A 13,476-nucleotide genomic window follows, 5' to 3' on the forward strand; every position below is an offset into this window, starting at 1 on the left:
GGGCAGGACTGCCAAAGGAGCATCTTTCTCCCCGCCCCCCCCCCCCCCCCAAAGCATGCGCTCTCAGGCAACAGGACGCTGCCTACGCGAGCTCCAGGGGTGGGGGCGGGCTGGGCCTCCGCCGCTGAGAGAATCGGGAGCCAATCGCTGCCTCCGTCATCACAGGGCCCGGGAGGGCACGCTGGTCACCACGTCTGCACGCCCTCTATGCAGGCGATAAGGGCCAGCACGTGCTGAGGAAAGAGGTAGAAGGCATCTCAACTAAAAGTGGCCCTCACGCCAGAAAATAGTAAAACCACACCAGCTACGCAGGGATGCTCCCGCATATAAATAACCTTCCAAGACTACGGTAGGTAACTGTTTCTCCTAAACTCACAGAGTAAGAGCAATATAAGCAAATGAAGAAGCAGAGGAACCACTCCCAGTTAAAAGACCAAGAGAATTCCCCTGAAGGAACAAACAATGAAACAGACCTCTTCAGTCTAATAGACACCGAGTTCAAAAAGGAGGTAATGAAAATCCTGAAGCAATTAAGGAAGACTATTGACAGAAATGCAGATTACTGTAAACTGGGGAGGATAATACCAACTTGTTACATTGTCATGTGAGTTTCAGAGGATAAATGAAACCTTCTGAAGGCTAATATGCAACAAACAATAGTTACTGTATTTTTAGACATTTCATACTTTATTAAAAAGATTCTATTGCAGGACAATTTATTAACTCTCAGGGGTTGACATGGACCCTCTTGAAATTTTTTTCACTTTGCTTGAAAAAATAAAATCTCTATGCCATGAGTCGCCACCCCTTAAGTGAACATCCTTCTATAAGGTGCCTAGTACCATCTGCTCCTCTGAGGAGTATTTGGTAAATAATGGGTAATTTCTAAGCACAGGTCAGAATTTTTCTCTTCAGTTAGTATCCTATGTGACAACCTGGCTCTGTTCTGCTTTCAACTCCAGAATTAAACCTTTTTTCTTTTGACAGTGATTCAGAGGTATTTTTTGAACATGGTTCTACAAGAATCGGAGGCTCATATAAAAAGCTGGTTTATCGTGAGTACACAGATGCCTCCTTTACAGACCGAAAGGAGAGAGGCCCTGAAGAAGAACATCTTGGCATCCTGGGTGAGTCTGTGCAGAATACACATGACTAATGTACTCTTCCCCTGAGCTACAATCAACCTCAGGAAGAACAGAAGCTTCAGAACCTGTGGCATGATTTCTAGGTATAAACTATGGACATGGAAGAGGAATCATCAATAAAATGCAGCAGCTTTTCCAAATGTAAATTACCCATAGTAAGTCTTCATCATTAAAAGCCAGGCTGACTTCAAATGATTACTTTTTTTTTTCTTCAAAGAGGTAAGGGGTTTGTGTGACTTTGTTTACATAGCCGGTAAAGCTATTAGTTTCCGCTTTTAGCCAAATGTACATTCCCTTAGAAATAAAATTCAGCTACTAATGAGACAGGTTGGGTTTGTTTTTAGAGCCTCCTGCAGGCTGCCCCCAGGCAGAGCCCAGAGACCTGTTTTGCTCAGGCACTTGGGCAGAATAGCAAGTGAGTGGATTCAGACCGTCCTCACTCTTCACCTATTAGCTGTGTTACCTTTGAAAGTACTCAACTTTCTGTGCCTGTTCCCTTTCTGGAAAATGGGAACAATAATAACAATAGTCCCTACTTCATAAAGCTCTTGTAAGGATTAAATGAGTTAATTCACATAAAGACTCAGAAGAGCACATAAGAAGCTCTCAATAAGTATCATTTTATATATTACATAAAATATTTTGTACTATATTTGTTTTTGTTCTATATTTAGTAATAATATTGATTTTGGTGATGGGAAATCCACAACAGTGGTGTTACTTTTCACAGCCAAGACAATTTAACTTACCCCCTTTGGGTGGTCAAGGTTTATGGCATTCTCCTGACTCTTTGGACAAATAACACACATCTGGTCCACAGAAAAACAGGGTGAGGAGAGTGTAGATACTCTGAACAGTAATTTATAGACGTATGAAGCTTGCGAACTAACTTGGATAAAAATGGTAACAAATTTCATTACCTGAAGTTAACTTAGAAAGCCCCTCTCATCTTTTTCTGGCCTCCTCATGTCAAATTGATAATGGACTTTTTAAAAACCAAGCTTTCCATTTGCAACAATAAGCATGTTGCTTCCAGTGGTTCTTGCCAGAGGACAAGGCAAAGAAAACAACTGTCTTATGCATTCTGTATGCTATATATCAGGGAGGATAATAATTCTCTCTTTGTCCCTAGGTCCTGTCATTTCAGCAGAGGTGGGAGACACCATCAGAGTCACCTTCCATAACAAAGGAACATATCCCCTCAGTATTGAACCGATTGGGGTGAGAGTCGATAAAAGCAACGAGGGCACGTACTACAATTCAAGCAGAAGTGAGTACAACACTTTGTAACCAAACAATAATGTTTAATAACCTACTGTGCTGGTCACCCCCAGGGAAATTGTCCTGCAAAAACCAAAGGCAGGAACTTCTGAGGAAACTTCTCATATACCGTTCTCAGAATCATGCCAGGAAGCGAGTAAATCTCTTCCTACCATTTCCAGTATGTTTGTGGAATTCTGTCCTACCTTAATTGGATGATTATTGACAATGCTGCTAGTAACTGATTTGGATTGCATCAGTTATACATTTCCAGAGTTCTATTTGGGTGATTGTTAAATTTGAAAAATATTCTTGCAATTATAAGATTAGATGTACATTTTAGAATATTTAAAAAATATAAAAAGGTGTAGCCAAAAATATTATCCATAGTTCTATAGACAACCGCTATTATATTTTTGTATGTCCTCCACTCTTTGATCTGTGTAAATAATAATTACATGTGTTTGAGATCATAGAATATAAATATACTTATCACTATAATTTTATACTCAGAGTTCGCTTTCTTAGCACTATAAACATTTTATAAATATAATTTCAGTGATACAAAATATTCCATTACATGAAAGTATTTAGGTATTTTTGTATGTCAAGGCTGACAAATGAAGACCCTATTCTGGGTCTCAGACTTCTTGTATCCTCACGTGGAGGAAGGGGCTAGGGAACTCTGTGGGATCTCTTTTGTCTGGGCACTAATCCCACTCAGAAGGGCTCCACTCTCATGACCAGATTACCTCCTAAACACCACTTCGAACACCATCATATTGCGCCTTAAGATTCCAATATGTGAATTTTGGGGAAACATAAACATTCAGACTATAGCAGGCACCAACCTCAGACAGAGGTTTAGTGGAGACTTCCTGGAGAAAATTATTCCCATTTGTGACCTGACACTGGTAGGATTCCACTCTAATTCATAAAAGGAGCACAGAAGTGGGTTATCCTAGACTAAACGCAGTCTACTCAATGGCTCAAATGATGACATTAGAAGGCGTACTTTACCTCTCTAGTGTGACCTTTCTTACAGGTGCGCCTCCTTCTTCAGCCTCCCATGTGGTACCCGAAGGAACATTCACCTATGAATGGACTGTCCCCAAAGAAGTAGGACCCACTTACAAAGATCCTGTCTGTCTAGCTAAGATGTATTATTCTGCTGTGGATCCCACCAAAGATATATTTACTGGGCTTATCGGGCCAATGAAAATATGTAGGAACGGAAGTTTACTTGCAAATGGGAGACTGGTAAGTCCAATGAGGGAAAATGAAAATGATTTTCCAATCCCTTTGAATTATCATTATTATAAGGAAAATTCTGGGGTTTGAGGCAGTGAGGGTTCCACGCCTAATGTTTACTATAATTTTTACTTGGGCTTATATCTATATTGTGCAGAGATTCTCTGGCTAACGTGATTGTTCCAAGATGAGTTGGAAACAAGATTTTCCTTGGAATCCAAAGTCTATTATGATACCATTAGACTTCAACACACACATTTAAAAAAATCACCTATTAATGATAATAAGTCACTCAACATTCACTAAGGAAATATTGCTTAAAATATTTTTTATGTGGCAGCCTGGATGGGAGGGGAGTTCAGGGGAGAATGAATACATGTATATGTATGGCTGAGTTCCTTTGCTGTGCACCTGAAACTATCACAACATTGTTAATTGGCTATACTCCAATATAAAATAAAGTTAAAAAAAATGAAATGGGAAAATGACCCTTTGATCTATAAATAGAAATCCCTAATCCCACCATTGTTTTTAGCTCTAAAATAAATATTTTAATATAAATCTTTAAAAGAGAAAGATTCTTTTAAAATGCATTCAATACAGTTATCACATCTTAAAGCATCATCATAATTCCTTAATATCATCAAATTTCCAATCAATGTTCACATTTTAACTGAACATTTGTCCTTTAATTGTTTCAAGTTTGTTGTGTGGATAGGCACTCAAATAATTACACACATTACAATCAGTTGATATTTTTCTCAAGATATTTTCTTGCGTTTTTCTGTTGCAAAAGTCTTTTACCCTGTAGAAGTTCTCATGTCTAGATTTTACTGATTGCATTCCTGTGGTGTCATTTAACATGTTTCTTTCTCTTTTACTCTATTTCCTGTAAATCAGTGGCTAGATCTACAAGCTTGATCAGATTCAGGTTAGATTTTTTTTATTTTTTGCAATACTACTTCATGTGTGGTACTGGGTACCTCGATCAAGGAGTATATAATGTATACTTGTCTCTCAGTCGGGGATGTTGTCAGCTACTGATAAACATTTCCTAGATTCATAAACTAATCCGGTGTTGAACAATAGTAATATTTGGATTCCATCATTCCTTCTGTGTTTATTAGCTACTATACTTGTATAAACAGAAACGTCTCTTAATGGACTATTTGGTTGCCCTGAGGTACATGTTATACAAGAAAGGAATGACAAATGCTTGATTCTTTCCCTTTATTTACAAGTTTTAGAATTACTAGTTCTCTCCTAGCATACATCAAAGGTTTTTAATAGTTTATTTTATTTTATTTATTTTGCGGTACGCGGGCCTCTCACTGTTGTGGCCTCTCCCTTTGCGGAGCACACGCTCTGGACGCGCAGGCTCAGCGGCCATGGCTCACGGGCCCAGCCGCTCCGCGGCATGTGGGATCTTCCCGGACCGGGGCACGAACCCGTGTCCCCTGCATCGGCAGGCGGACTCTCAACCACTGCGCCACCAGGGAAGCCCTTAATAGTTTATTTTTAAGTACTATTGTAAACTCATGGATTTAAGCATATTTACTATGCTTCAATTCATTACTATTATACTTATTGATGCTCAAAATGTCCTATTTTTTGCCACTGGGGGACTTGCTCAGGTTGACTTCATTTTTACATAAACTTAGTAGTCTTTGAAGCTTCTTTGACTTCTAGTATAAAAAGCTATTTCAGGTTCATATTGTACATTTTCTGAGCCAGACCTGAAATCAGTCATTTCTCCCAAAAAGTCCTGGTTCTTTTCAGTAAGAAATTATTTTTAAAACTACAGTCAGGGCATTAGGGGTGCTCAGTGCTATTGTATTAATCATTGTTCCTAAGCCTTTTCAATGAGCAGAATTGAAAGAAACGTTTTTTAATAAAATTCATCATGGGTTCATACTGATACTTTCTATTCAAATTCAGGTCTATGGATTTTGTTTGTTTGTCTGTTTACTTAACCTCATTGATCTTATATCTGTATCTCCCTTCAACTGCACTGAAAAAGCTGAGTTCTCAATAATACCAGCATAAATATGCACTCATTTCATCCCACAACATAGACACAACAGTCTCAGGATTAGAATTACAACACTACAGCCAACAATATAATTACTGAAAACAGTTTTGCAGCCCTTTTTGTCTTTAGAGTGGATCCCACTAAGGATGTTCAGTCAAATTACAGATTTAAAGTCACTTGGAATAGTTCCTCCCTGTGGAGTTTTGCCACCCACAAAATACACAGGTTTATTTATTTATTTTAATGTATTTATTTTTTATTTTTTAGGGATTTCTTTTTAAACTGTAACATTATTTTATAATTACGTAAAACATTTGACTGACTCCAACATTGTATCTACAAAAAGAAGCAGATTCAAAGAAATCTAGCGTCTATCCTTTCTTCCCTTTCACCTATCCCCTCACTATAGATAACTTTTTAAAACTTTATTCTTTTATTTATTTTTCACTATTATTTTTATTAACTTTATTTTTTAGAGCACTTTAATGTTTACAGCAAAATGGAGGGTAAAGTTCAGAGATTTCCCGTATACCTCTTATTCCCCCACACACGCCCTCCCCCGATATCAACATCCCCAACAGAGTAGATCCACGTATCCATCATTACAGTATCATACAGAGTATTTTCACTGCCCTAAAAGTCCTCTGTGCTCCATCTATTTATCCCATCCTTCCAACCCCCAACTCCTAGCAAGCCCGGTCTTTTCACTCTCTCCAGAGTTTTGCCTTTTCCAGATTATCATATAGTTGGAATCATACAATGCATAGCCTTTCAGATTGGCTTCTTTCACTTAATAATATGCATTTATGTTTCCTCCAAGTCTTTTCATGGCTCAGTACCTTTTTTCTTTTCTTTTCTTTTCTTTTTTTTTTTTTTTTTTGCGGTATGCGGGCCTCTCACTGTTGTGGCCTCTCCCGTTGTGGAGCACAGGCTCCGGACGCGCAGGCTCAGCGGTCATGGCTCACAGGCCTAGCCGCTCCGCGGCATGTGGGATCTTCCCGGACCGGGGCACGAACCCGTGTCCCCTGCATCGGCAGGCGGACTCTCAACCACTGTGCCACCAGGGAAGCCCAGCTTATTTCTTTTTAACTATGAATAATACTCCATTGTCTGGACGTACTACAGTTTATCCATTCACCTACTGAAGAACATCTTGATTACTGCCAAGTTTTGGCAATTATGAATAAAGCTACTTTATGAATAAACATCCATAGGAAGGTTTTTGTGTAGACATAAGTTTTCATTTCCTTTGGGGAAATACAAAGGAACCCAATTGCTGGATTATATGGTAAGAGTATGTTTAGTTTAAAAAAAAAACCCTGCCAAACTCTTCCAAAGTGGCTGTACCATTTTGCATTCCCACCAGAAATGAATGTTAGAGTTCCCATTGCTCCACATTCTTGCCAGAATTTGGTGTTGTCATGTTCCAGATTTTGGCCATTCTAGTAAGTGTGTAGTGGTATCTCATTGGTGTTTTAATGACATGTGACATAGAGCATCTTTTCAAATGCTTGTTTGCCATCTGTACATTTGTCTGTTAAGGTCTTTCGCCCATTTGTTAATTGGGTTGTTTTCTTAATGTTGAGTTTTAAGGGTTCTTTTTATGTTTTGATAAACAGTCTTTTATCAGGTGTATCCTTTGTGAATATTTTTCTCCCAGTCTGTGGCTTGTCTTCTCATTCTCTTGACAATATTTTCTTCAGAGCATAAAATTTAATAAAATCCAGTTTATCAATTCTTTCTTTCATAGATTGTGCCCTTGGTGTTGTGTCTAAAAAGCTATTGCCATATCCAAAGTCATCTAGACTTTCTCCTATGTTATCTTCTAGGAGTTTTACAGTTTTGCACTTTACAGTTAGGTTTATGAGCCGTTTTGAGTTAATTTTTGTGAAGAGTGTAAGGTCTGTGTCTAGATTCATTTTTTTGCATGTGGATATCCATCTGTTATAGTACCATTTATTGAAAAGACTATCTTAGCTCCTTTGTCAGAGATCAGTTAACTAAATTTATGTGGCTGTTTCTTAGTTCTCTATTCTTTTGATCTATTGATCTATTCTTTCACCAATACCACACTGTCTTGATTACTGGAGTGTTATAGTAAGGTTTGAAGTTGGGGAGTGTCAGTCCTCCAACTTCATTTTTCTTCAATATTATGTCGGCTATTTTGGGCCTTTTGCCTCTCCAGGTAAACTTTAGAATCAGTCTGTAGGCATCCACAAATAATTTGCTAGGATTTTGATTCAGATTGCATTGAATCTATAGATCAAGTTGGGAAGAACTGAAACTTGGCAGTATCGAGTCTTCCTATCCATGAACATTTATTTAGTTCTTTAATTTCATTCAGCAGAGTTTTTAGTTTTCCTCATATAAGATCTTGTACATATTCTTTTAGATTTATAACTAAGTATTGCATTAGGAGGATGCTAATGTAAATGGTATTGTTTTTAATTTCAAATTCCACTTTTCATTGCTAGTATATATGAGATTGATTGACTTTTGTATATTAACCTTGCATCCTGTAACCTTACTATAATTGCTTATTAGTTACAGGAGTTACCTTGTCAGTCCTTTTGGATTTTCTACATAGATGATCATGTGATCTGTGAACAAAGACAGTTTCTTTCTTCCCAATCTGCATACGTTTTATTTCCTTTTCTTGTCATATTGCACTAGCTAAAACTTCCAGTATGATATTGAAAAGGAGTGATGAGAGGGGACATCCTTGTTTTGTACCTGATTTTAGTGGGAAAGCTTCTAGTTTCTCACCATTAAGTATTATCTTAGCAGTAGCTTTTTGGTAGATATTCTTTATCAAGTTGAGGAGTTCCCCCATTCTTATTTTACTAAGAGGTTTGTTTGCTTGTTTGTTTTGATCATGAATGGGTGTTGGATTTTGTCAAATGCTTTTTCTGTATCTATTGATATGACCGCATGACTTTCCTTCTTTAGCCTATTGATGTGATGGATCACATTAACTGATTTTTGAATGTTAAGCCAAGCTTGAGTACCTGTGATAAATCCCACTTGGTCATGGTATAGTTCTTTTTATACATTTTCAGATTCTATTTGCTAATTTTTTAAGGTATTTTACATCTATATTTATTAGAGTTATTCATCTCTAGTTTTTTTGTAATGTCTTTGTCTGGTCTTGGTATTAGAGTAATGTTGGCCTGCTAGAATGAGATAAGAAGTATTCTCTCTGTTTTTGTCCTCTGATGGATTTAAAGAGAGTTAGTATAATTTCTTCCTTAAATGTTTGGTAGAATTCACCAATGAACACTTCTGGGCTGTTCTGGAAGGTTACTAGCTATTGGTTCAATTTCTTTAGTAGATACAGGCCTATTCAGAGTGTCTATTTCTTCTTGTGTGTTTTAGCAAATTGTGCCTTTCAAGGAATTGATCCATTTCATGTAGGTTGTCAAATTTATGGGCATAGATTTGTTCATAGTATTCCTTTATTATTCTTTTAATGTCCATAGGATCTGTAGTGATATCCCAAATTTCATTTCTGATATTAGTAATTCGTGTTCTCTTTCATTTTTTCTTAGTTAGCCTGACTAAAGACTGATTGATTTTATTGATCTTTTCAAATAATCAGCTTTTAGTTTCACTGATTTTTTCTATTGATTTACTGTTTTCAGTGTCATTGATTTCTTCTCTCTTATTCTTTTATTTAAAGAATAAAAGAATTCTTTTATTTTATTTAAAAAACAAACGTGTGTGTGTATGTATTCATAGTCTAACTTTCTTTTTTCACTTAACAATATAATCTGTAAGTCTTTATTCTGTAATATATGGAAATATTCCTCATTCTTTTTTACAGTGGATATTACTCCCTGGTGTAGACATGCCTTAGTTTATACAATTGGTCCACTATTTGGCAGGTGTTTCCACTCTTTCCAGTCTTTGCTCTTACAAATACATTTGTAACAGGTAGCCTTGTTCATATGTCTTTGTATTTTGACAACATGTCTTTGGGATAAATCTGGTTCTGGTGGGGCAAAGGATAAACTCATGTACTCTTTGGCTAGATATTGCTAAACTCCCTTCCTTAGGAATTGTACCATTTTATACTCCCACCAAGTATGAGATTAGATTATCTGTTTTCCACAGTTCATAAGTGTATTGCCAAATTTGGGGATTTTTACCAGTCTGAAAAGACATAAACAGTACCTCTGTAATTTTAATTTGTGTTTCTCTTATTATTAGTTGTTGAACATTTTTTCAAATCATTAAGAACTATATTCACTTCTTTTCCATGAATTGTTCATAACCTTATCCCATTTTTCTATAAGGTTATTTTTCTTCACTGATTTAGAAGTTTTCTATATATTAGTTATAGAAAGTCTTTGTTTGAGATATTAGCTGTAAATATTTTTTATCTTAGTTTATTATTTGCCTTTATACTTTGCTTATGGATGTTGTTGTTTACCATGTGAAATTTTTATTTCTATCATCTTTTCCTTTATTGTTAATGGATTCCAAGTCATAGTTAAGAAAGTTTTCACAACTCTCAGGTTATAAAGGAATTCACCCATTCTGCCTTCAAGTACTTGTAAGGTTTCATTTTTCACTTTTAAGTCTCTGTTCCACTTAGAATTTATGCTGGTGTACAGTTAAGGAATAGATCAAATTTATCTTTTTCTAAATGGCTATCCAGTTATCTCAACACCATTTATTAAAAAGTCACACTTTAGGGGACTTCTCTGGTGGTCTAGTGGCTAAGACCCCACACTCCTAATGCAGGGGCCTGGGCTCGATCCCTGGTCAGGGAACTAGATCCCACATATATGCCACAACTAAAGATCCCACACACTGCAACTAAGAGCCCGCTGGTCACAACAAAGGTCCTGCACATGGCAATGAAGGTCCTGCTTGCCACAACTAAGACTTGACGCAGCCTAAATAAATTTTTTTTAAAAAAGTCACACTTTAGCCCATTGATTTAAATGCTCCCCTTTATCAGATACTAAATTTTCATACACAATTGAGTCCATTTCTTGATTTTCTATTCTATTCCATTGTTCTCTGTCTATTCATGCACCAATACCATACTATTATAATTACAGAGCCTCTATAATGTGTTTAAATGACTTGTAGCCATACCTCAAGGCACTTTTTTCATCATTTTAATGGCCATTTTTGCTTACTTATTCTTTCTAATGAACCTTGTAAAAACTTACTTGGCTCCAGAAAAAAAAAAAATCCTGAGAGTGTTTTATTGGGATTGTCTCAAATATACAAATTAAATTAGGAAAAACAGCCATTATTATAAAGTTGAGTAACCCTGCACAAGAACATATGTCTTTCCACTTGTTCAAGTCTACTTTTGTGTTTTTCAGGAGTATTTTATAGTTCCCCTTATATAGGTTTTGGATTTTTTTAAGTGTATGCCTAGATATTTTATTTTTATTTGTCTATTATAAATGGTAATGCCATCATTTAAATTTTTTAAATATGTTACTGAAAAAAATGGTTTTCTACCTTTTTTTAAAAAGATTTTTACAACCATTTAAAAAAATTTTATCTATTTATTTATTTGGCTGCATTGGGTCTTAGTTGTGGCATGTGGGATCTTTGTTGCGGCATGTGGGATCTTTTGTTGTGGTGCATGGGCTCTTCATTGTGGTGTGTGAGCTTCTCTGGTTGTGGTGCACGGGCTCCAGAGAGCGCAGGCTCAGTAGTTGTGGCACGGGCTTAGTTGCCCCACCGCATGTGGGATCTTAGTTCTCCGACCAGGGATCAAACCCGTGTCCCCTGCATTGGAAGGCGTATTTTTAACCACTGGACCACCAGGGAAGTCCCTGGTTTTCTACCTTTAAATTCCATTATTTTATCTTGTGCTTACCTTGGAAAGGAATAAAAGGAGACTAATGTTTATTGAACTCCGTTTAGGCACTTTTGTACATTTTACTTCATTTAACCTTCACAGCAACCCAAGAGGCTAAGTATTGTTATCCCCATTTTTACAGAAGAGGAACTGAGACTCAGTGAGTTGAGATTTAAAATGTGAGGTTTTTTCTCTACATATTTTGTTTTCTTCATTTGTCAAATGAGAGTCACAACACAGGAAGGTCTACAGGAACTATTAAAAGTCCTCATCCTGAGGACCTTCCTGGCAGTCCAGTGGTTAAGACTCTGCCCTTCCAATACAGGGAGTGCAGGTTTGATCCCTGGTCGGAGAGCTAAGATCCCACAAGCTGCAAGGTGCAGCCAGAAAAAAAAAAAAAAAGTCCTCATCCTGGTTGTTTCATGTGTTAGCCATGTGGCTTCAGATTGGATAAAATATTCAGAGTAAGTTAAATAGTACCTTGTTTAGTGTCTGAGATTAATGAAAATATCTCTATTATTTTACCACTAAATATGACATTGGCTATTAGTTGTTACTTTTTATTCTATTTCTGGTTTACTGGCACTGTGTTTTCTGTTTAAAATCACTTGAGCTGCTCAAAAAAATAAAAAAAAGTACTGTGCTAGGCACAGAATTCATTGGTAAATAAGACCTGCTCTAATAGAGTTTATATTCTAATGTGTGGTGTAGCAGAAAGGAAGGGGCAAAGGGAGAGATGGCATGGAAAGGAGAGGAGATAAGCAAACAAAAAATAAAAATAACCTCAGAAAGTGATATGTGTTTTAAAAAAACAAAACAGCGTAATATGATAGTGAATAGAAATTAAAGTTTAGATAATGTGGAAGTATTATTTGAGGTGAGATCTAAATTTTAAAGAGGCAGCCTTGCAAAACTCTGAGGGAAACACAAAAGGAACAGCTACTGCCAGAATGTCAAATTTTATAAAAATTTATTTTTAGATTTCCTTGAATTATTACCTATCTTTTCTCCTTTGACCAATAAGTGTGACCAAGTACATTAAGAATTTCCTATTGAACCATCCTTGCAGTTCTGGGGAAAAAAATATTACTTTGAGCATGTGTTTTTTTAAAATATATTTCTGTGTTGAATTTGATGGTGTTTTATTTAGAATTTCTCATCTAAGCTATAAGTAATATTAGTTTAGATTCTGTGTGCTTTTTTAGTGATATATCATAGTTGTACTATCTGCATTAAATAAATCGGGAAGAATTTTAATACCTTTACATTTTTGTAAATTTCTTTTGCTTTTATTAACTCATTCCTTTGTATTTTTCTAAAATTTTCAGATATTTACAATATTTATTTTTATTTGGCTTTGCTTAAAATAAACATTTCAGACTCTCAGTTTATATGTTTAATTATATTCCATACATTATGACTTGTAGTGTTCTCATGGACATTACTTACTAAATTCTTAGAAATTCAATTTTGCTGCTTCTTTGATCTGAGTTATTTGGACAAAATATGATTTTTTTTTTTTTAACTTTTAGTCCTTTTATGAGTAATTTTCAGTTTTGTTGCATTATAATTAGGAAATGTGACCTGTAAAATTTTTACTGAAGTTTTCTCTGCAGGTCAGCATGTCAGTGATTATAGAAGTTCCCTGCTGGAATCCTGACACATCTGAAAATGTCACTTTGTTGTGCTTTGCCTGTATAGAATTTTTCAATCATAATCTTTTCCCCAAAAAATGTAATTGCTACTCTAACTTCCTCTGACATTTATTGTACTAGAGGAGTCCAATGTTCATGGTAACTTTTAAAATGGATTATTGTAGAAATTTGTCTCTCTGAAATCCAAAATTTTTACCAGTACATTTTTAGGTATAGTTCTATATTACTAATTTTGCCTTGTTTTCAGTGAGGTTTTTGAATCTGAATACTCTAGTCTTTTCCCTTTATAGTGGTGAATATTTC

At 36.1% G+C, this 13,476-nt stretch overlaps 2 protein-coding genes across 10 annotated transcripts in view; one reads left to right on the forward strand and one right to left on the reverse strand.

Moving 5' to 3' along the window:
- The window catches only part of CP (ceruloplasmin), a 66,828-nt gene that overhangs the window by 17,681 nt on the left and 35,671 nt on the right, over window positions 1-13,476 (forward strand). For all 7 annotated transcript variants that reach the window (XR_012331319.1, XR_012331317.1, XR_012331316.1 and 4 more), the window contains exons 7-9: window positions 988-1,127; window positions 2,278-2,415; window positions 3,451-3,665. Coding sequence is in view for 3 of the 7 variants with exons in the window: in XM_019934328.3 (XP_019789887.2) it covers window positions 988-1,127; window positions 2,278-2,415; window positions 3,451-3,665 (493 nt within the window). In the remaining 4 variants the exon portion in view is untranslated. The remainder of the gene's footprint in view (window positions 1-987; window positions 1,128-2,277; window positions 2,416-3,450; window positions 3,666-13,476) is intronic.
- Window positions 1-13,476, reverse strand: part of HPS3 (HPS3 biogenesis of lysosomal organelles complex 2 subunit 1) — an 87,920-nt gene that overhangs the window by 4,778 nt on the left and 69,666 nt on the right. The window lies entirely within an intron of this gene.

This window comes from Tursiops truncatus, chromosome 4 (genome assembly GCF_011762595.2).
Source record: "Tursiops truncatus isolate mTurTru1 chromosome 4, mTurTru1.mat.Y, whole genome shotgun sequence".
NCBI lineage: Eukaryota > Metazoa > Chordata > Mammalia > Artiodactyla > Delphinidae > Tursiops > Tursiops truncatus.